Below are 22775 nucleotides of genomic sequence, written 5' to 3' on the forward strand. Positions count from 1 at the left end.
TGCACTTCTTGGGTCTGGTGTCATTGGCACTTGACAGCTAAGTGGTACACAGCACAAGTCACTTCAGTTTATCCTGGGAGTCTTTAGAATCGACACAAAACTCCCAGAAATCCAGCTGCCGCCTAGGCAAAGCACAGTAGTTTCTACAGCATCAGTACATGTGACACTGATGATCTGACTGGATGAAGAAAGACGAGTTCTGACTGGGCTCAGGTGCAGAGAGCTACACTCTAAGGATGGTAGACGACAGAGACCAGCACAAAGTCACATGGAAGCCTGAATGTTACTTAGGATACATACACACACATCTGTCCAGCGCCCCTCACATCGGAACATTATATTTAGGCCTGCACCAAGAAATGGGAACAGTGCTGACAAATCAAAGGTCAAACACATTTTTTTCAGAGAATGGATGTGATACTTATGTAATTTGTTTGCTGTGTTGACACTTTTTCTACAATTCTGATCTGGGTGTCGCCCGAGCTCCATGTTGACAAGCTGCCACTGCTGGATTGTCAGCAGCATGGTTTAGGCCAGGGGTGTCCAAACGTTTCGGTCGTCAAAAGCACTCGAGGGCCTAAAAATGTATTAAAAAAATGTTTTATCTGCTCTAAAAACTATAATTTTTAAATAAATTGATTTTATGTGAGAAAGGGATGTGTATATCAATATAGATCTGAAGGGTAATTTGCCTTATTAAAGGAAGTTTTGGGCTCAATAAAAAAAAAATATATTTTTAGTCTAGCAATAAAACAAGATTTGGGCCTATTTCATTTAGAAACACTTGCTTTATTTATTCAAATATTTTAAATGAATTTCAAGCTGATTTTGGATTTAAGTAAAAATCAGCACATCCCATTTACTATACACAAGTTTCCATCACCAGCAGCCACCTGTGGTGGTGGGCCAAACCTTTTTGAAACGCTGTTGGGTTGGTGGAGGGGACCATGCCCGGTTTAGGCACTCCTCGCCCACCGGACTGATGGAGGCGGGACATAAGCCTTGCGGGAGCGTTCAAGTGGCTAGATTCTGGCTACCTTTGATAGAGCAAGAGATGATTGGGTTTAGGTGCAGATATTTCAGACTGCAGGTTAGATACTACTAAAAGACAGTCATCTGTAATTACTAATCAGTTTATTAAAGTGTAATGTAGTGCATTAAACAGTTTTCTTTTTTTAAGACTAATATGCCACGTTTCATTGGATTAATTGGTACATCTGGGTGTGGTGACTGAAGGCGGCATCATAGCGCAAATTTAACATTAAAGACAAGTGACCATTTTCAATAGACTTTATTATAGCAGATTTCTTCTCACTCCTACAGGTATACACAACACTCTAAATGGCATGGCTTTTTTTTTAGTGTTAAATACTCTCCGTTCTTAAAGGAAAACTGTAAAAATATTTAATTGTAACTAATTACAAGATCTCTTGGGTTTAGACAGGGAAGGGCGGCAGTGGTGCGACAGGTGTCTGTCTGTCTGTGGTCCTTATCAGAGCAGCTGGGTGTGGGGAGACGGACAACAATGAGGCCGGGTCACATTACATCCAGGAGGGCTTTCACCGTGAAGACGGAGTCGTGTTACCGTTCAAAGTAAACCTGAAAGAAGCACATGCGTCAGTCGGCAGGTCACAGTTAGGATTGGTCTGTGCTCTGCAGCGGCGGGCGCGGCGTCACCTGCACACTCTCTCCATCATGTGTGTGACGAGACGGTCAGAGATGCCTGGGAAGGACTCCTCTGCCAGGCTGAAGGCGTTTTCCAGTTCCTCGATGGCGCCCACTCCACCGCCACTGGCCCGTCGCTTGTCCTTTAACTGGTGGTGAAGGGCGAACAAACATCAGAACCTCTTACCTCTGACGCTCCCAACCGTATGCAGTTTAACCACAAATAAATTAACAGAACTTTACAGCCTCTTCAATGCAAAGTATGGAAGAAATGACTGGATTGATTTAGCAAATAACAGCCATCTAAAAAGTGTAAATTCTGCCAATGTTTCTTTGGACTGGATCAGTGATGAGATGAGGTTCAACTCTGAGTTTTTAGTGTCCCAAAGATCAATGTTTACCAGAGCAGGTTAAGTTTTAAAAGCAAACCATCCTGATAAATATGTTCTAGAAAATGAGCGATAAATGGTTAGATCTCACAGCGGTACTGGATTCTGACCCTTAGAACTGCATTTATTGTTCGTGCCAAAAGTCAATATGGAGTTGGAAACATTGCTCAGAGATCTTGGACGGTGCCGAAGTCAAAAAGTCAAAAAGTTGCTGCAGAGTTGTTGGCTGAACTTTCATAATATGAATTTCCTTTTCCACCACATCCCAAAGAGTCTGATGGGACTGAGATCTGGTGACTGGAGTCAGCCAGAAAGCAGCGAGCTCATCGTCATGTTCAAGAAACCAGTTGGAGATGTTCTGAGCTTTTTTTTCTAGATATGCTGGAGGGGCCGCTGAGGTACTCGGGTCGGCTGTGGAACTGGAATGATGTTCAGGTACTAAGAAGTCTGAAGTGAGGCTCGCACCATTACACCAGCAGCAGCAGTCTGACTACGGTCACAGCTGAAATTATTGAGCGGAGATTTATCAGCGCTGTTATTGTCGCTTCTTTTCTGTTCTTAGCTGACCCCCATCCCAGCCGGGGTGGTCTTCTGCTGCTGTAGCCCAGCTGGTTCACCAGTCAACGTGTGTTCAGAGATGCTATTATACGTAGCTGTTATTTAGACACTTCATCATCTCAAACCGGCCTGCCCATTCTCTTCTGACAAGACATTTCCATTGCCACCGCTGTTCCTCCCTGGACATTTCCTGTTTTATGGACCATTCTCTGCAAACTCACGGTGCTGGGTAAAAACAGCAGTTTTTATAACCCTCAGATGAGCCTGTCTGGCACCTTCCTTTCCTTTCCTGCTTTTCTGCTGTGTGATTGGTTGATCCGCTGCCTGTGTTGATAAGCAGCTGATGAGTGCATGCATCTATCAATCCATCGTGATAGTTGCTTAACTAAATCTAAACTATTTTTGTTCTTTAGCTGATTTAGGGAACTAATTCTCATGCTTCTAAAACTGACCAATTTAAAAAAATAGTTGCCTGTTCTCCTCACGCTTTAATGACTATACTTGTGAATGCGTGTCCAGTGTGAGCACTGTAAAAACACGTGGCTGATCACCACGGCTGTGAATCGACGCTGAAGAGGCCGTCTGACTCAAAGCTACACATCCAGCAGTAAATTAAGGGGCAGTTTCACCATCTTTCAGCTCTTTAGGCTGTGTCCTTTGGGAGTTTTTAGCTCCATATTTTAACATACTGTTGTACAAAAAGGCCAAATCAGATAACTGGGTGTGTGTCCTTGCAGCCAGTGCAGCGCACCGTGTCAGGGATCACCTGTACACCCAGGGGAATAAAGATCCTGTCTTCACTATTAGTTTCACACAGCCTCCGCCCCACCAGCTGAAGGAGCAACTAAAGTGACGGTGATGACAAGAACAGCCGTCAGCAGAATGTCTGAAGGATGGAGAACCAGCATAGTAGAGCAGCACAGTGCATGCTGGGTAATTCTGTTTAATCACATCCAAACTGTTACGACACTTAGACTGGATTACTATAGTAATGAAAGAGATTTGTTTTCAGGAATCTTCTTTTCTTTGTGAAAACGCATCAAAAGGACCTTTTTTTTTCTTAATTTTTCTGCATTAGAGTATTTGTAGACTGAGTAAAGCAACACACTGAGGTATTTCCTTCCTTACAGATGCCGTCTGGTTGACTTTATATTTCAGATCAAACTAATTTTAACAGACAAAGACAACCTGAGTAAATAAAACATGCAGTTTTTGAAGAATGAAAAAAAATATACAAAGCCGTCCAGACCAACCTGGTTATAGATGAAAAAATAACCTTCTCTTGTTAAATCATTAATAACCAGTGATTCACCATATTTTATGGTTCGATTTTAGTTGGAAAATCCGTGCCTGACTACTTCCTGACCTGCAGAATCAAGAAATCCCTTAAAGAGGACCACCTGACAACAGGAAGTAGGTGAAAAGACCTTAAAGAACAACTCATTTAAGGAAAATGATGAGGAAAAAGAAGTCACTGACATCCATCAGTCTGGACAGGGGTACAAAGCCCTTTTTGCAAATGCAAGAAACCACAGTGAGAACCACAATCAGCAACTGGGAAGAACATGGAAGATTTGGGAACGTTGCCAGGAGTAGCCAGCCAGCCAAAATTAACTCAAGAGCTCATTGATGAATCATCCAGGAGGTCAAAAAAAGAAACCAGAACAACATTCAAAGCTCTGCACACCTCACTAGTCTCAGTTAAGGTCATAGTTACAGATAATAAAACATTCAGAAAGAGAGACGGGCCAAGAATGGGAGCGCTCCAAGGCCAAAACCACTGCTGACAAAATAAAGAACACAAAGCACCGCCTGACCTTCACTAAAAAACATCTTTCTGGTCCAAGACTTTTGAGACTAAAGAGACAAGACGGGAACTTTTTGGAAGGTGTGTCATGTTACATCCAGGGTAAAACTACCAGCATTTGAGAGAAAGAACTTAATGCAGAGAGTCAAAGGTAGTGGGGGTGGTGTGATGGTCTGGGCTGCTTCAGGCGCCGGCAGACTCGCTGCAACTGATGGAAACATGAATTCTGCAGAAAACCCTGAAGGCAGATGACCTTAAGTTCAGGACAAGGATCCAAGCAAACCGCCAAGTCCACATCTGGATGGTAAAAAAACTAAAAGGCTTTGCTGTAGTCTAGTCAAAGCCAGGACTTAAATCTGACTGAGATGCGGTGGTGAGACCATAAACGAGCCGTTATTTAACGTGGATAATTTAAACTAATTCTGCAGTTAGGAAGCATGAGCTGCTGCTTGGGTTATTTCCCCTCATCTTTTGTCCAATACCTAAAAATCAGTCAAACTAAAACCATTAATTATTTAACGACTTTGATTTACCTCTCTGAAGATGGGCGTTACCAAAGCAGACAAGCATTGTGACTTGGGCTGGCGTTTCATCGAATCTCCGGACTGGGAAGAGGAGAAGAGGCGTGAGTAAAGAGCCGGCGGCCTGGCGGCGCTGCCATTCGCTCTGTGCTGCAGCGGCACGCCTCACCTCTGAGTCCGGCTGCGGGTAGCTCTGCTGTAGCTGGTTTATCGATTTCACTGTGGGGAAGTTCCACATGGGAGTTTGATCGACATCACCGTCGGCATCCCTGTAGGACGGAGAGGAAAAAAAAAAAAGTTTGACTAGAAGGGGGAAAGGAACGAGGGAGAAGTGTCCAAATCAACAGACTCATTTGGAAATCCTGAAGACTTTAAATTCACTCCCAATCGAAACAAAGAAGAGATTATTGTCTATTCCAAGCTGACAGGTCAGTGTGCACATATAAACCCTCCTACTTTTATAAGTGGTGGTGAACAGGTGGGTTCTGGTGAAACTAACATATCTGAGTCGTCAGAGCTGGACTCCTCGCCGTGTCCCTCAGACTTCCAGCGGCGGTAGCGGTCTATCAGCTCTGTCAGGTAGGCGGTCTTCTTGGTGTGACGGGTTATGAACTTGTGCTTCAGGAGCTCTTTAGCGGTCGGCCTCTGTGCAGAGCAGGAACACAGACGGGAGCAACATCAATTTATTTATTCTCACACGTTTGATTTGCACCTTTCTGGTCTCTAGGTTCAAAATCTCTAAGCAAACGGATTACGTTTGGATTACGTTGGAATATTAATTGTATCTTCATCGGCAGGCAGAAATGGACGCAGTCCTTGTACTCACAAAACGCGGGTCTTTATTTAGGCAGGCCTCCACGAACTCTTTAAAGGGTTTACTGTAGGGGCCTTCCAGTGTGGGGGGAGGGTTTTTGGGGATGAGAAACAGGACCCTCATAGGGTGTAGTTCAGAGTTAGGTGGCTCTCCTTTAGCCAGCTCGATGGCGGTTATTCCCAGGGACCAGATGTCGGCCTGAAAGCAAGAAACAAAACGCTTTCACGCAACATGCCGTGATTTTCTCAGACACGCTGCAACTATTAACAAGATTTAAAAGCCCACGTCTTCAATGTTTTTCCACACATCAGCAACAAAGCTTGACCTGTTTTATTGAAGTTTTATGTAATCCACACAGAGTAAAAGGAGAACGAAGCTAAGTTTTTAAATTTCCAGCATTTAGTTGGAGTTCAGAAACCTCCAACTAAGATCTGACCCACGCTTAGAAGTTAAATTCATAAATTAACACCTTGGATAAGGAGTGAATTGTACAGAGAAGTGGCCAATGGTAACTTGGGAGGAGCTGCAGAGAGGACATGTAAAGTGTAAAAATGTGTTGTCAGGACAATTATCAGTCATGCATTTCCCAAATCTGGCTTCTAGTGAAGAGTGGCAAGAAAAAAGCCCCTGTTTAAAGCAGTGGTTCCCACGCCTGCTCCTAAAGTACCCCTGTCCTGCATCTTTTACACGTGTCTCTGTTCCCTCTCACCTGATTGACTGAAAGGCCTTCAAGGCCCCTGATGGCCTGCAGAGGTCACGCAATCATTTCAGACACCTAAAACATGGAGGCCAGGGGTACTTGAGGAAGTGCTGGTTTAAAGCAAACCATGAGAGATTTCTTCTCGCCATATAAACAGCAAACGTGGGGAACCAGAAGTTCTGGTAAGATGTGACTAAGATGGTACTTCCTGGCATAAATGCAACTCGCTGTGTGGTAAAAACAAAAACCCTGCATGGCAGACCGGGGCAGAGGGGAAAGTCCTTGAACTAACAGAGTTTGATCACGATGGAGCGGTGCAGACCGAAGCATTTTCCTGTGACAATGTACTCGCTCTCTTTACACTCCCTCACCTTGAAGTCATAGGCTGACTGCTTGATGACCTCAGGCGCCATCCAGAAAGGCGTGCCAACAAATGTGTTCCTCTTGATTTGGGTGTCTGTCAGCTGTCCAGCAACTCCGAAATCTGCAAGCTTCACGTCACCCTGCTCTGACAAGAGCACATTGGCAGCTGAGAGAGAGAGAGAGAGAGAGAGAGAGAGAGAGAGAGAGAGAGAGAGAGAGAGAGAGAGAGAGAGAGAGAGAGAGAGAGAGAGAGAGAGAGAGAGAGAGAGAGAGAGAGAGAGAGAGACAGACACATGGCAGTGAGCTGGCTTTGCCTTGGCTATCTGTCACAACCGCATTAAATGTATCATCGTGTATCAAAGCGAGTCACCGTCAAGCACATGGGCTGCATTTATGAGAAGAGTCACAAAGGCTGATTAGGTTTGACAACAATTCAGCCAATTACCGTATTTTTCGGACCATAAGGCGCACCATATTATAAAGGCGCACTAAATATTCTACCCAAGTGTGTAATATGACTCCGCCCCTTCACATACACAGCTCTCTATTCATCTGTGTCGGGAGGACAGAGTAGTTGGACTACACTCCACTGTTGCCAACATAGGTCCAAAATAAACGTAACTTTTATATTGAATTAACTTACTAGGTTTATTGTTGCTAACGCGTACTCCGGGCACGGGCTGCCTAAAGGCTCCCACCGCACATCTGTCAGTGAGAACACAGAGGGACTGTGATGCCGCGCGTCTTTGCGACCGCCTGATTGGAGCAGCTCAGTGTATCAAGCTCGGTGTCACATATAAAATAGTTTGATGTAAAGAGTTCTTGCTTCCGAGAAGTTTATAGCGTGACACATACCTGCAGGCGCAGAGTCCGCCTTGAGTACAGGCAGACCCTCACGAAGTGAAATACACCAGAGTATGTGGGGGCCTTTACATTAATGCACTTCTAGTTTAGATAATACAGTCAGGCAGTCTTGTAGACAGCTCAGGGGTCCAATGAGGTAGTGACACAGTGTACTGTAATGCTCCAAATATCCATTGAGCGGACTTACCAAAGTTGTAATTACAATGGTTTCCTACACAACAGCTTTTGACGCATTATACCACATAAAATTGGTCAGTAAGCACAACTTTTATCAATTTTTTTTTAAAAATTAAAGCATTTTAAGTGCGCCTTACAGTCAAACAAATACAGTAAGAAAGTTGGATAGATTTCAGATTCAGCACTGCCTGCCCATGACAGGCTCAAAGGCTCGCCACTTTGTTTTTTTTTGGATCAGTCTTGGACAGCCCAAGGAAGAGAAATCCCACAAAAGCTAGATTTGTGCCTGTATGGCCCGAATGAAAAGGAATCAAAGTTCTGCCCTTGAGAAAGATGGTAGAAATCCTCACATCTGGTCACATTTCTCCTACTTTCAACACACCAAATTTTAAAGCAGACTTTTTAGCTCTAACTGACTAAAAGGTGCTGATGAAACAGAATAACCCAGGTCTCCCTTCAAATGTTTGCACAGGAGCACAAAGCTGTAGCACTGATCTCCAGGGGCGCAACCTGCAGAAGAGTGGAATGGAGAGGAGTCAAGTGCTCCCTAAAACCAGCTGCTAAGACACTGCTGAGAAGGGAGCCGGCACCCTCTACACCAAAAAGCGCCTCAAACACACTCTAGAGACGAGTCAGGAAATAGTCTCAACTTGTGAAAAAAAAAAAGCAGTACTGCTTTTTTTTTTCTGCAAAATATAAGAAACAGACAAAACTGTTGTAACATCTTTTCTGTTTTGCCACCGTGGGATCATTACGTCACTACAAACAGAAACATCTTCTACGAGTACGCCGCCCACACAGAAACGCTATGTTTTAAAAAACGGCTGTGCATTAAGAAATAAAACCAAATGTGGATTTATTTAGCACCTGCAGAATGCAGTGATGTCACACCTTCACACACGACGTGGGAAAAAAAAGAAGAAGCGTGCAGCCAGACAGCCTGTTTTGGTGTTAAGGCCCAGCGAGTGTCATGCTGTAGTCACACATCACCGCTTGAAGCTTCAGCGCCCACCGTTACCTTTGATGTCTCGGTGAATCTTCCTCTCCGAGTGCAGATACTCCAGCCCTTTCAGAATTTCCCGCAGGATGGTGGCGATGTAGGTTTCCTCCAGAGGTCCCGGGCGGAGCTGGGTTGGCAGAGACGGAAGGGTTTGGACTCTCAGCCATTCTGGTCGTACAGCTTTGGGCTGTGTGTAAGGTAAAAAAAAAAAAAACCTTACCAGATCCAGAGCAGAGCCGCCGCCTAAGTACTCCATGATAATCCACAGTTTGGTCCCCTGGGGATAGAAATATATTTGCTGAAATTAACGGAGGACTGTGAGCAATGCGTCACCAGGGCCTGGGATGTAGCACACGTTTTAGAGAATAAAACTTCACATATCATTAATATTTGTTCACATGCCGCCAGGCTACAACTATTGGGGTTTTAAGTGTCATTTCAGCTTTTAACTTTTTGCTCTCTCTCTTTTATCTTCATAGAAGGTACACCTGGTCTGGCGTTCTGTTAACTGTGACATCATCCAGAGAAGACAGATCACCCGCTACTACCATCTAATGTAGAACAGATTACTAGATCAATGTGTGCTTCTGTGCTTTTTTGTTTCTCTTGTTGTGTCTCTGTTCTGTCTTCTGTAACCCCAGTCGGTCGAGGCAGATGACCGTTCACACTGAGCCCGGTTCTGCCGGAGGTTTTTCTTCCCGTTAATGGGGAGTTTTTCTTCCCACTGTCGCTTCATGCTTGCTCAGTATGAGGGATTGCTGCAAAGCCATGTACAATGCAGACGACTCTCCCTGTAGCTCTACGGTTTTTCAGGAGTGAATGCTGCTTGTCGGGACTTTGAAGCAATCAACTGGTTTCCTTATATAGGACATTTTATGACCAATCTGTATAATATGATTGAACTTGATTTTGTAAAGTGCCTCGAGATGACATGTTTCATGATTTGGCGCTATATAAATAAAATTGAATTGAATTGAAGTGGCAGTCCATCACTAAATGGTGCTCAGCTGGTGAAGAAGGAGGTAAACAATCCACGCTTTAACATTTTTAACAGGTTTAAAGCTGCAAAGAGTGCCTTTGTAGAACCACCACACCGATGGGGCTAAAATAATTACCCGCTCTTAGCAAAGTTCAGACAGACGGGATGGAGCTCATCTGTGAAAATCAGTTATCGAGCAGCCACGGATTCTCCACTGGATTTAGGTCAGGCATCTGACTGAGCCATTCTCACACACCCAAACGTTTTGCTGCATGTGTGGGGTTGTTGTCCTGCGGGCGCGCCTCTGCTCCCAGTGTCAGGCCTTTTGGAGCCTCTAACAGGTTCTCCTTCCTCAAACCTGGAAAGGGGCGCTGCATGTGCGTTTTTCAAGGCCCTATGTGGTGTTAGGTCTCTGGCTTACCCTGCATTTTGCATGTACGAAAAAAAAAACAAAAAAACAAAAAAAAAACCTCGGTCAAAGCTTCTAGCACGTGTATGGTCTACTTGTGGCTTTTGTTCAAAAATAGCTTCTTTTCTTTTAAGCCCAGACTTTCCCACCTGAGCTGTGGTTCTTTGCAGCTCCTTCAGAGTTAAGGCGGGCGTGTTCATTTGTCTTTATGAAGCCGTTTGTTCTCTAATGTACTCCCACAGCCCTCTGAGATCTTCACAGAACAATTATCCTGACATGAGATAACACACAGCTGAGCTCCATCACTACCTTAGTACATTCTGAAGGCAGATGTTTGTAGCTGACTTTATTTAGGGGTATCAGAGTGAAGGGGGCATTAAACAAATGAACACCTCGCTTTATTTGTGAAAGTATTCAGAAATGGCGATTTTGTGCTACATTTTGTCGGTCTGTCACATGAAACATCAATAAATTACAGTGACCTTTACGGTCGAAAAAATGGGGAAAAAGTTCAAGAGGCAGCAATGACATTGCAAAGCCTTTTGAAGTTGATTTTATTTAGCTCACCTTCAGGTATGATCCATAATACTTGGTGACAAACGGACTGTCACACTGGCTGAGGACCGTGATCTCCTGCTGAATATCTTCTATCTCATCCTCCGCCTCCTCCAGGTCGATGATTTTAATCGCCACCACCTCCTTTGTGCGGTTGTTGATGCCCTTGTACACCTCTCCGAAAGAACCCTTCCCTATTCGCTCCTGCTTGGTGAAGTACTCCTCGGGGTCCAGCTTGGTGTTCTGGTTGAGGGACAGTCAGGTCTCAGCATCTTGCACATCACAATAGCACTGGCTTCTATTGCACTGTACATGTGTGAGTTTGTCTCTAACTGACATAAAAAAAGCACAGGAAGCAGTACTCCATCTTTAACGTGTACTCCATCTGTTAGTGCTGCACAGACAAATATAGCAGTTTGTCAACTCCCTGTCTTATCTGTGTACAGAAATACCCACCTAACAGTCATAGTTTATATAATATAATAGACTTAATCCTGCCAGCAGAGGTTGTCTCAACCCATACACACATATCGGCTGCTAATGCAAAACCATGGAGAATTTCAATTATAAAACTGATTACATTTAGATTGTCACCAACAACGCTTGTAGCTATACATATATATATATATATATATATATATATATATATATATATATACATACATATATATATATATATAGATGAATGTTGTGACGCTTGTCCCGATGGCTTGGACCCCCACCCACCTTTATTCCTGAAAAGCTGGACAGCCACACAAATCCGTTAAAAAACGACGAAGAAGAAGAAAGAAGGCAAGGGTTCTGTACCTGGTTCTGCAGGTCTCCGAGGTGTGCCATCCCTTCTGCCGGCTGGACAGAGCGACCGTCACGGCTCCGTCTTTCCAAACGTATCAGCCCTCACAGCTCGTTCCCTTCCCGTCGCTGCTCTCTAGGAAGCTAGCTGCGAGGCTAGCCGAGCAGACAGACACCCGAACTGCTGCCTTTAACGGGGCTGTCACCCCGCGGACCGTTTTCGGCCTTCCAAGTCCAACGGAGGACCGAGCGGGCCGACGAGACAGCGAGCTACTGGCCGACAGGCTCCATGGTAGGTTCTCGGTGAGGACGGGGGAGGAAAAAAAATCCCTTTCCGTGAATTAATATTTAATTCATTTCAAGGAGCGCTTAGCCTGTTGTTCATTTAACGCTTGAGGACGACAAAATAATGGCCCAGACCTACTACGCCTGCGCGTTGTGTAGGAAGCCGTTGGAATTCTGGGAGTTGTATTTCTACGCGTGTAACAGAAAATTCACCATACCTCTCGTCATATGCGAGCCCCAATGGGTTGCCTAGTGATTTTTGAGCCTGACGTGGAGCTATTAAAGGGATAGTTTGGATTTTTTTTAAGTTGTAAAGTTGTCCTTGATGGCTTAGTTTCCTGTAGTTAACAGATTTTCCATTTGCAATGAGTCTATGAAATAATAGTCATAGGGTGTAGGCTACGGAAATGCTAACTGCTGGTAGGATAGCGCCTCCCAAATATTAGTCATATTCAATAATACAGTAATGCAATATTATTGAAACGTTCATTTATTTCAGTAACTCAGTTCACCAAGGAAAACACAATATAGAGATGAACACAGACTGACTATGTTTTAAAGCCTTTGCTTCTGTTGATTATGATTTCCCCCCACATCCAGTTAATTTAAACATTGCATTTAAGATTAGAATATTTCATCAGAGAAATAAAAAAAAAAAAAATTCATGCAGAAATGGGGGCTTGATGAAAAGTATATTACATTTAATCTGACAATCAAACCTCTTAGAAATGCATATCCAAATGTATTGAATATGACTGTATATTACTCTGTAATGCTTTCTCCTTTTTTAAAATACATTTTCAGTTCTCCAGTACTTCAGATTTCAAACCTGTAAAGACTGACATGTGTTTTACTAAATACCAGTGTTTTTGAACAATCTGTTGGGGAGCTCAACAATGGCTTAATAAATGTATGATTTACAAAAGTAGACTTAAATCCAGCTCCAGGAGAAGATCAAATGTGATATACAACGTGATAAGTCAACTCGGTGCAACATAAAAGGATAGTCTGCTGGAATGATATATTTGAGTTTGGGAAGAAGGAAAATGGCCACAGATCTGGAAGAAGGGGTGACCGTGCGAGTACATACGCAAGTTAGACAGTGTACAAGAGAATTATAGCCGTTTTGCATTAACATTTAATGTGCGCAATATAATGGAGACAATCACAAATGGCAGGTTAACATTAAGTAGAAGCGAAATGATAAATATCTGGGTCGCAGAGTGATTTCAGAAAAAGAAGGAACACAATGGATCCATATTTGTGTCTAGAACAGGAAACTAGGAAAGTTCAGCTAAACAAAGAAAGTGTGGTGGCTGTATTCTTTGATGTAAAGAGGGTGTATGACGTGATGTGGAAGGAAGAACTACTGATCATACTCTCCAAGTTGGGTGTCGATGGTTAGACATAAAGGTGGCTACATTTTTTGATAGGAAAACTAATACAAATTGGAATTGAGAAAAGCTATTTGAGACAGCATGTTGTTCAAAGTGGAGCACCTTAAGGAAGCAAAATAAGCCATTTTGCTTTTCTCTATAATGACAGATTATGTGTTTAACGATGACAGTGCAGGGAAAGGGTTGGGTTGCTTCCTCTTTGTAGATCAGACAATTTGGTGAAGGAGTTGAAATATTGATTAAATTATATATATTAGGTTAAATTATATAGTCAACAACTGGAAAGAGTTAAACACTTTACAAGGATGACTAAACAGAAAATAACGGAAAGGGGGCAAAACAATGGTAGGAAGGGAGAAAAGGAAGATGGACTTATAGAGTTTAAAGGAAAGTTGGAGAAAAAGGAAACAATGATTTCTATACTAGGATTTGGACATACTGGATTAGACGATGCACTACTCAGGTTAGGAAAACATGTTTTAAGTATAGGTGTGACTACTGAGACCTGTGGCGGTGTCCCAGAAGGATGAGGAAGAACGAAGACACGTGACTGAAAAGCAAAATATTTACAGAAGAACTCCAGAAAAGACTGTCACGGTATTCATTGCGATATCTAATAACGACGGACTTAATTAGAAGAATATCGCTTGTTTAAACAAACGTGAACATAATTACTATTCTGACCCACACTCCTTACCAGATGGTGGCGGTAATGCACCAACCAGCTGTTTAATAAACCGAAGAAGAAGAAGAAGCAGCAACACCCACTAAACTCTGCGTCTGGAGCGGGGCAGTCTCTCGCTGATCGTCTCCAGTTGATGCTGCTTATTTATCAGAGCACTGATCTGACATGACATTTTAAACCCCGGACATAAACAAACAAACACCGAAACTGCAAGTAGCCACACACCCTTCACCGCTCTGCCTTTCGTCAGAAACAGACAGACAGGTAGGCGCCCGTCACAACGCGGTTTGCTAATCATGTACTCCTGCAGGTCACTGTTTACGGCTTGCTAACACCAGACAGCCGACATTGAGTAATTAGCGTGATATTAGCTTCAAAACATGGCGTCTCTCATCCTGTGACATTGACACCAGCAGTCTGCAGCAGATAGGCTCGTGTGGCTGTTATGTAATTGAACGCAGTGCTGCGAGAAAGGCCGTGTAAAGAAATGACCTGCAGCAGAGTGGCTACACACACCGCACCGCTGCCATGTCCGGACGCGTCTCTCCTGCCTGTTAGCCCTGATGATGGAAGTAGGAGGAACAGGTGGAGCATTCATACACTGGAAATCCTATTTGGAGGATCGCAGCTTGATATGAGTCGTATGATTTGACCATATTTACCATTATATTACAAATGTTATAGGTTAAATCTGGGACTGTTTTGTCTGCGAGGGTTCAAGTAAACGTCACCGAAAGAGTTAAGATTTAATAATATAATCGTTTATAGTATTTAACGCCAAGAGATGAATTGTTCAGGCCACCATGATGGATGCAAGGCATCCTGGATGTAAACAGAATCTGCCTCCTCCTGTGCTCTAGGGAGCTGGGTCCATCCAAACAGGGAATGGGGGTATCCCCAGAGATCAGAGCATGTGCAATTTAAAACCAAACCTCTTTCTCTCCTCACCCGCTCCATTATTTTGCTACCAGGAGTTATGTGGCTGTAGAGGAAAATCTTTAGGTCCTTCCTGACGTGTTTTAAATTTAGTCCAGCTACAGATCTAAGGACTATATTTGAATATTACATAAAGAGTTCTCTGTAAAGTAGTCGGATGCTTTGCCACACAGAAAAAAACCCAACAGAGATTTTAAAAAATTGAGATGCACTGAAGTCAGATTTATGGTGATTTCCATTCTCCGGTTTTTGTAAAGCTATGACCTGCCTGTACGGGTCTTGCCCAATTTTGATCTCTCATTAAGAATTGTAATAGAAGACAATATAAGAAAAGAACAGAAAATATTTTTTTTCCCAGTCATCCTATTGAAGGGGGTCATTAATTATTTATATTAGGAGCAGCAGGGATGTGTGAGAAAGCGGTCACCATGCTGCTGAGTTGCTGCAGAAAGCCTCTCTTGCAGCCTCAGGCATGCTGTAAGAAATAGTTTAGCTTCCTAATCTGAATTAATTTTAAACTCACTACTGATCCAGAAAACGGCTAACTTCTCTACCGAGTCTTCTTCACTCAGTGACAGCCTCCAAAATGAGGTGTTTTTGTCACCCCAACCTGGCTGTGCTTCAGTGTGGCGTGATCAAAAAAGATCCAAGCTTTGATTTTTCTATGGACCAGTGGACTGTCAGGCTGAAAATTATACTGTTCTGGTCACCGACCCATTTTTCAGTGCATCTTAAAGTAAAATGATCTGATAGCTACTGTTGCATCTGGAATTCTGTAAGGCAGAAGTTCAAAATGTCCAATTGGACTAAAAATAAACGTGTTACCTGTGGTTTTTCATTTGACAGCAGGTTGGATGAGTGGGCCAAGTTTTAGCCCGCCTGCAGAGGTGGCAGAGATAAACCGCATCCATTATGAGCTGGAGTACACAGAGGGCATCAGCCAGCGCATGCGAATACCGGAGACCCTCAAGGTGGCCCTGGAGAGTGGGGCGGGGTCCGTTCAGCTTCAGCCATCTCTGCCATTTCATACAACCCTGATGCAGGTTCCTGAAAGAATCGTTGTTGCAGGTGAGATGTTAGATCTGCATCATTGTTAAACATGTCAAATGAAACATAAAGCCAGAAATAGTCAAAGTAATTTCTGTTTTGCTTGCAGGTGATGACGGAGAGTCCCGATTTGTTCAACCAAGAGACTTGGATCTAATTCAGTCAGTTCCATCTGTGGACCTGCTGGGCATGAAGGCCCCCCCACGTGTCCTCACCCTTACAGAACAGCCTCTGGACTCTCTTGAAACAGAGCAAACTGCCAACTCACAGAGTAATCCCACCCAAGCTGTAAGTACAACCCTAGATTTTATTTGTGTTGTGGGTGGAATTAAACTCATAACTATGGTATTTCTATAGGTGCTCTCCTACAATACCTCTGTTATTGGAAGTTTTAGATCTTGTGTTGAATTCCCAGTAAGTTCCTCTGGAGACCAGGCCCAGTACAGCCAAATGTGTAAGCTCAATGGCAGCTGTGATCTTTAGGTTGCTGTCAGATTAGTGAATAATAAATGGAACAAAAACCTGTATGATTTTTTTTCACTGGTGGCAGGCCATTTTAAAATGACTTTTGACAGGCCTGGCACAGAAAATCTTCTGTGGCGTTTTGCCACTGAGGAGTGGTCCCCGACCCCGGATCTCAGGGCCCTTGTCCTGCATATTTTAGGTGTTTCCATTTGCTACACATCTGCAGGGAAACGTGGCCCAATTCCTATCTTTTCACCCCCCACCCCAAAAAATACTATCTGAGCCACTTCCATTTGTGGAACTGATTCAGATATGCATCAGATTTATTTTCAAAGCGTCCACTGTCGGAAAAGTCATGTCGCATTTTATCCGTCTTTCACGTCACTCTCCAGTCTCTCACTTCACATCCTCACAGTAGCAGCAGTCAGCGCTCCATAGAAGACCGTTGTTAATAGCTGTGCTGCTTTCTTTTTTTTTTTACCTTACTTCATCTTGCTATGATGTGGTCTAAATATTGTCGACTCCCATTGCTCAACAGCTTCCTAGGAGAGATGCTGGCCAGTATATACGTATTTTGTTTTGTTTTTTAACAAAACTTTATTGAACAGTGCTAGAAACCAATACATTCACCATTACTTCCCTAAACAGCGCGCTGCTGTGTGATGTCTCCTGTTATCTGCACATGCGGGTCGCTTTGATGTCTGATGGCGTCTCATTTATTAGTAGTACGAACGGGCACCTAAAAAAAAAAAAAAAAAAATCAGATTTCAACACAAAAACGGAATTGAGCACTAAGACCTGCAATGGCCTAAAATAAAGGGCTGATTAGTCTTCCGTAGCTCTTGATGGCATGCTGAGAAGATAATGCAGTCATATGAGTGAGCTGTGCTGACGCAGGGCAGTGGGCCTTGAGAAGCAGGCTTAGAGGCCACTGCTGTACAACAAAACTGGCAGAATCCAACATAAAGCTAAAAAAAAAGCATTTCAGTAGACGTAGGAAACTTGGGAGGCATTATTGTTCTTTTGAGTAAATTTAAAATATAACTTTACATATAACATTATATTTTTACTATCATAAAAGTTTTGGTTAGGGGTTTATACTGAACCTCATCATCGGCAGGAAAGTTGCAAATTTTGACCTTTTTAGTGATTTATTTTATTCTTTTTTATAGGTGGTGGTGGTGAATTCTTATAAAATGCACAGCTTCACTATTTTTAAAACCAAGAATTTGACCTTATAGACTGAATTTATTATAGATTTTCACACATGGTCAAAATTTAAGCGTGGTCAATACATTATCAGGGTTAAGGTTTAGGCTATTCCAGAAGACTATACTTGGCTCTATCAATTACAAAACTAGTTTTGATTATTGTCCGGCCGGAACACCAGGTTATGTCAGCATTGCAACCATCTGACCCCAGCGGTCACCAACAGGTTAAAGGAAATTTCACCTGAGGGTGAACATTGAAATAACGTTCAAAAACAACCCAGAAATGACCCGCTGTGTCGCGTGTGGCGTGTTGGAAGATGCCAGAAAACCATGATTTCTCTGTTTCTCAAAATCAGTAGTTAGTAGTTGGAAGGTGACTTATTTGTTAGGTGTTTCCTTGGCATATGCAGATGGTTTGTTTTCCCAGTGTGGATTCAGATAGATGGTCCTTATTTTATTCACTGGAGTAATAAACATGATTAAATTTTCTTTGTCAAACAGGATATTTTTACTCAAGTACAATCATTAAAATTGACTAGAGCGGCTAAGTTTCTGCCCCAAGTGGCAAAGTGGAGAACATTTATCCAGTAAATGTTAGCTGAAATATGATCCTGACATTGCTTAAAATCTTTCCGTCTATTACAGGCCAGTTATAACACCCGATCTCGGAGGGAACGCAGTGCAAGTGAGAACATATCTGGTCGTCACAGTAGTCACATCAGCAGGGGGGATACAAGGTAAGGACAACTATCTGAAGATGCCTAACGCTCTGCTGACCAACACTTCCTACTTTATCCATGTTTAATGAAGTGCTTTTTTCATCACCCTTTTTTAATCTGCTGTTTCTTCCTACCTCCCCCATCGGCAGTGTAATCCCCTCCCCTTCCGCCCCCCCAGTCCGCTTGTGTCCCCCCCTCTGTTCTCCAGAAGACGCAAACATCAACCTGTTTACAGCTGCGGGCTTTCTGTCTTACGTTCAGTCAACGACACGCCGCGCATACCAGCAGGTCCTCGAACTCTTGGACGACAGCCACCGGAGGCGAGTTGTTTTGTTTTTATATTTGCTCATTAATCACAGTATTCTTTATGTTTCTCCAGATAGGCATGTAGCTCTGAGTTGTTGATTGGAATAGACCAGAAATAAATCAGTTCAAGGCGTCCAGTGCCAGGCACGTTTATTGGCACCCAGGTAAAGATTTGTATAAAAGCTTAAAATAGACGTCTTTTATTACAGCAGCAAATGTAGTAAAAAAAAAATCCAACCTCCAGCTTTAGTACATTTGTTCAGTGGGAGAAAAAAAGATCATTGATTGGTTTTCACCAAATTAGTTGTTGCAAATTGTTGGTAACCCTGGTAATCCCTTCAACTAAAGCATTTTACTCTTCTGATCACGCTGTCAAACAATTACAGAGTTAAATAATCAGAAATCAATAATCATCTTTATGGTGATTGCAACATCCATTCTAATGAAGTTGGTTCTCTCCATTTAACCCGTCCCATTGGGGAGCAGTGGCCTGCCACTGTGTGGTACCCGGGGTTAAGGGTCTTGCTCAGGGACCCAGAGCGGCAGTCTGTGGGAGGTTCTAAATGAAACAATTAGAAGCTATCGTTAATGCTGTGGAAAAATATTTGCCCCCTTACACAATTCTTTAGTTCTTGCTTTTTATTTTTTATTTTTATTTTGGTCAAACATTAACGTCTGGGCCTCCCTACTGTAGCTGCTACCCCCCGCAACCCCGGATAAGCGAAAGATGATGGATGGATGGGTCAAACATTAATGTTTCAGTCCATCAAAGTTTTTATACTAGACAAAGATTACCTGATCAAATACAAAATGCGCTTTTCAAGTTAAGATTCATTTCATTGGGAAAAGGTATCAAACCATCTGTGTGGAAAAAGTAATTACAACTTAAACCCAAGTAAAACACATAGACCCCAGAACATCTTGATACCCCCCAAGAGTTATGGGGACATATATTCTGGACCAATAGCACTAAAGTGAACTACTTGGTTGTGGCCAAAGCTGCCATCAAGTGTTAGCAATAACTCAGAGCTTTTTCACATCGCTGTGGAGGCATTGGGGCCCACTCTACTTTGCCAAACTTGAACTGCCTGTTTAAGGTCAGGCCTTGGCATCTCAGACAGGCCTCTCCCTTGGATTAACACCCCCCACCAGATATAACGTTATAGAGTCCAAAAAGTTTCACTTGTCGTTAGTCCAGAATATTTGCCCAGTTTCTTTCTTATTGTTGACCGGTGACCTCTGACCTTAACTGAGCCAGGCAAGGCTTGCAGGGCTTTAGATGCTGTTCTAGGATCTTTGGTAACCTCTTAGAGGAGTCATTAATGTGCTCTTAGTCACTTTAACTGTTGTTCTTATTTTCTGCTTTTGTAGCTAGTGGTTTCACTGTGGTTTACCAGAATCCAAAAGCCTTAGAAATGACTTTATTCCCATTCCAGACTGATGGTCAGTTCCTTTGTTTCTCATCTGTTGAATTTCTTTAGACCGCAGCATGATATGTTGTATGTTTATACAAGTTTAGGTTATTTCTTAATTCTACAGTCATCAAGGGAATCAACAGCTAGTGTGGATATTAATAGTGAACTTATATTTACAAAAATTATGGTTGATCTCGGTTAATTCAGTATGACATGCAACAGAAAAGATTTAGACAAAGTTTGCATTTTAAAGTATGAATTACCATATCCAACATGACAGAAACGAGTAGACTTAATCACTTATTATTTATGTATTTACAAAATAAAGAAGAGTGCTTTGGAACTTTGGAGAAAAACTAATGAATAATATTACAGGCAACAAATACCGCAGCCCTTTTCTTTTCTACGGTTACAAACTTAAACAAACTCAAACAAATGAAGTAGCTAAACGCCATGGGGGCTTTATCTGGAACAGAGTGCTCTTGAGCACCTGATGTCCACTGTAAAATATGGTGGAGGATCTGTGATGCTGTGGGCCTGATTCTGTTCCAAAGGCCCTGGGAACCTTGTTAGGGTTAATGTTGTCATGAACTTTGGTATTACAGGAGATTTGAAATAAAAAGCTTGAGGTCTCTGCTAAGAAAATGAAACCAAGTCTTCATTGTGTGGTTCAACCAGACAATAATCCAAAATTTGTGGAAAAATCAACATAAAAATGGTTAATGAGACACAAAATGAACCTTCTTCCATGTCTAGTCAGACATAAACGTTTTAATAAACTCGTTGTTGTCTAGTGTTAATGAAAGCAGTTGGATTACTGGCCTAAAACAAGATGGCATCTGAATATTAGCTTAGTTGGAAGTTTGTTTTCACGATGGATGTGTTTCGGACGTACAGTTTTTCAATTTAGCCAAGCATGTCTGTTATGTCATTAATTTAACCAAAGATGTGTTGATTTCTACAGAACCCATTTGGACATGGCTCTGGATATAAACCCTGATGAATCTGGCTTAGTTGATGCGTCATCGTTGCGACGTCAGGTACTACGCCCTGCTCTAAAATAATGTCTTTGCTACTGTTGGTTTTCATTTGAAAGGATTAAATCTAAGACAGTGACTGGTTTTGTTAGTGTTTGATTAAAGTGGTGGGGTCACCATTACGGCCCAGCACAGGTGGTGTGTGACTTTTGAAGCTGGAAGTAAAGTTTAACGTGTGTTTTGTGGTCATGCAGATTGTGAAGCTCAACAGGCGCCTGCAGCTGCTGGAGGAAGAAAACAAAGAGCGCTCCAAACGGGAGGTCATCCTGTATTCTGCTACGGTGGCTTTCTGGCTCATTAACACATGGATCTGGTTACGTCGCTAAACTGGGATCTAGCCTGAGTCCCTAAAACACTGGAAACCAAAGTAAATCCTTGCTCAGTCTGCATGGGTCTCTTCTGACATTCCACAATAATTGAAGAAAACTTCTGAGTTGTTCTGGGATTATGGTTTTGAGTTTAACTCTGACAAGGAGCACCATGGTGTGTAGTCTACAGTGCACCCAGAAAGAGTTCACAGCACTTAACATCTGATATTACAGCCATAGAGGGAAATCATTGGGAGGGACTGGGGGGGTCAGGAAGCCCCTCCCCTCCCCAATCTATCTAGATGTGAGAGGCAGGTTGTACCCCGAACAGCCAGTTTTGAGATCATACAATTAAAAAAAACTAAGGAATCACATGTATATAAGTATTCACAGCCTTTGCTTAATACTTTGTTGACGCACCTTTGGCAGAAACTCGAGCCTCATGTCTTGAGGCTAGAGTTGAATATGATGCCACCAGCTTGGCACACTTGTCTTTGAGCCATTTCTCTTCAGCAGGAACATCAGAGCACAGCCTTTTTCAGGTCTCTCTCAAATGGTTCAGTTGGATTCATGCCAGGGCTCTGGCTGTACCATACCAATGACATTTACAGAGTTGTCCTAAAGAGTCACATCTTTTATACACAAGGACGTTCTCCCCTGATGGCTCTGTGTAGATAGCTGGCCAGCCTTTGAAGGGTCCAGGTGGTTCCAGATTATTTTTGCCTTTAAGGAGAAAGTGGTCCACTGTGCTCACTGGGACCTTCAGAGCAGCAGAAATGTTTCCCAGATTTTCCTTCCCTAGATTTGTGTCTTGAGACAATCCTGTCTCTGAGGTCTACATACATTTCCTTATGTCTTCATGATTGGTTTGTTTTCTGAAATGAGCCGTCAACTGTGGCACCTCATATAGACAAGTGTGTCTATATATATCATGTCAAATCAAACGGTTGTCAGTACATTTGATTTGTTAGCTTTTAAATTTTATAGATTTCCAACATTCTCGGGGGGGGAAAAAAAACTTTTTTCATATCATTATTATGGAGTGTTGTGTGTTGAGTTTTGAGGAAAAAAGAGAATTGAATCCATTTAGGAATAAGGCTGTAACAACAAAATTTGAAAAATAAAGTGTTGTGAATACTTTCCGGATGCACTGTACATATTCAGCGTTACTCACTTTAATGCTAGCTATTATGCACTAAATGAAGCCCAATTATACGGTGATTAGTTTTTTTTGTTGTTTTTTTTTGTCTTGGTCAAATTTAAAGTCAGTCCCTTGACAGAGTTAAAATTACTTGACAATGGTTTATTAATGAGAACAGTGACAGCTGCATCTAATACTAAACATTGAACAGCAGCAGTTTAAAACTGTTA

At 42.6% G+C, this 22775-nt stretch overlaps 2 protein-coding genes across 2 annotated transcripts; one reads left to right on the top strand and one right to left on the bottom strand.

The window, feature by feature from the left end:
* Positions 1-1272: 1272 nt before the first annotated feature.
* stk25b (serine/threonine kinase 25b) lies at positions 1273-12028 on the bottom strand. The gene is made up of 11 exons (XM_012860966.3): positions 11609-12028; positions 10814-11044; positions 9079-9135; positions 8877-8985; positions 6826-6983; positions 5767-5952; positions 5440-5585; positions 5110-5209; positions 4953-5024; positions 1678-1814; positions 1273-1599 (listed from the first exon to the last, which is right to left on the bottom strand). Exons 1-11 carry the CDS (start codon positions 11636-11638, stop codon positions 1560-1562), a joined length of 1266 nt encoding a protein of 421 aa, XP_012716420.1. The 5' UTR covers positions 11639-12028; the 3' UTR covers positions 1273-1559.
* Positions 12029-14020: 1992 nt separating this feature from the next.
* LOC105925237 (mitochondrial fission factor homolog A) lies at positions 14021-22544 on the top strand. Its single transcript, XM_036137900.1, has 7 exons — positions 14021-14224; positions 15739-15964; positions 16053-16231; positions 18265-18356; positions 18488-18658; positions 21024-21099; positions 21291-22544. The coding sequence occupies exons 2-7, from the start codon at positions 15751-15753 to the stop codon at positions 21420-21422; spliced, it is 864 nt and encodes a 287-aa protein (XP_035993793.1). The 5' UTR covers positions 14021-14224; positions 15739-15750; the 3' UTR covers positions 21423-22544.
* Positions 22545-22775: the final 231 nt, after the last annotated feature.

The sequence above is a fragment of the Fundulus heteroclitus genome, chromosome 6 (genome assembly GCF_011125445.2).
Source record: "Fundulus heteroclitus isolate FHET01 chromosome 6, MU-UCD_Fhet_4.1, whole genome shotgun sequence".
NCBI lineage: Eukaryota > Metazoa > Chordata > Actinopteri > Cyprinodontiformes > Fundulidae > Fundulus > Fundulus heteroclitus.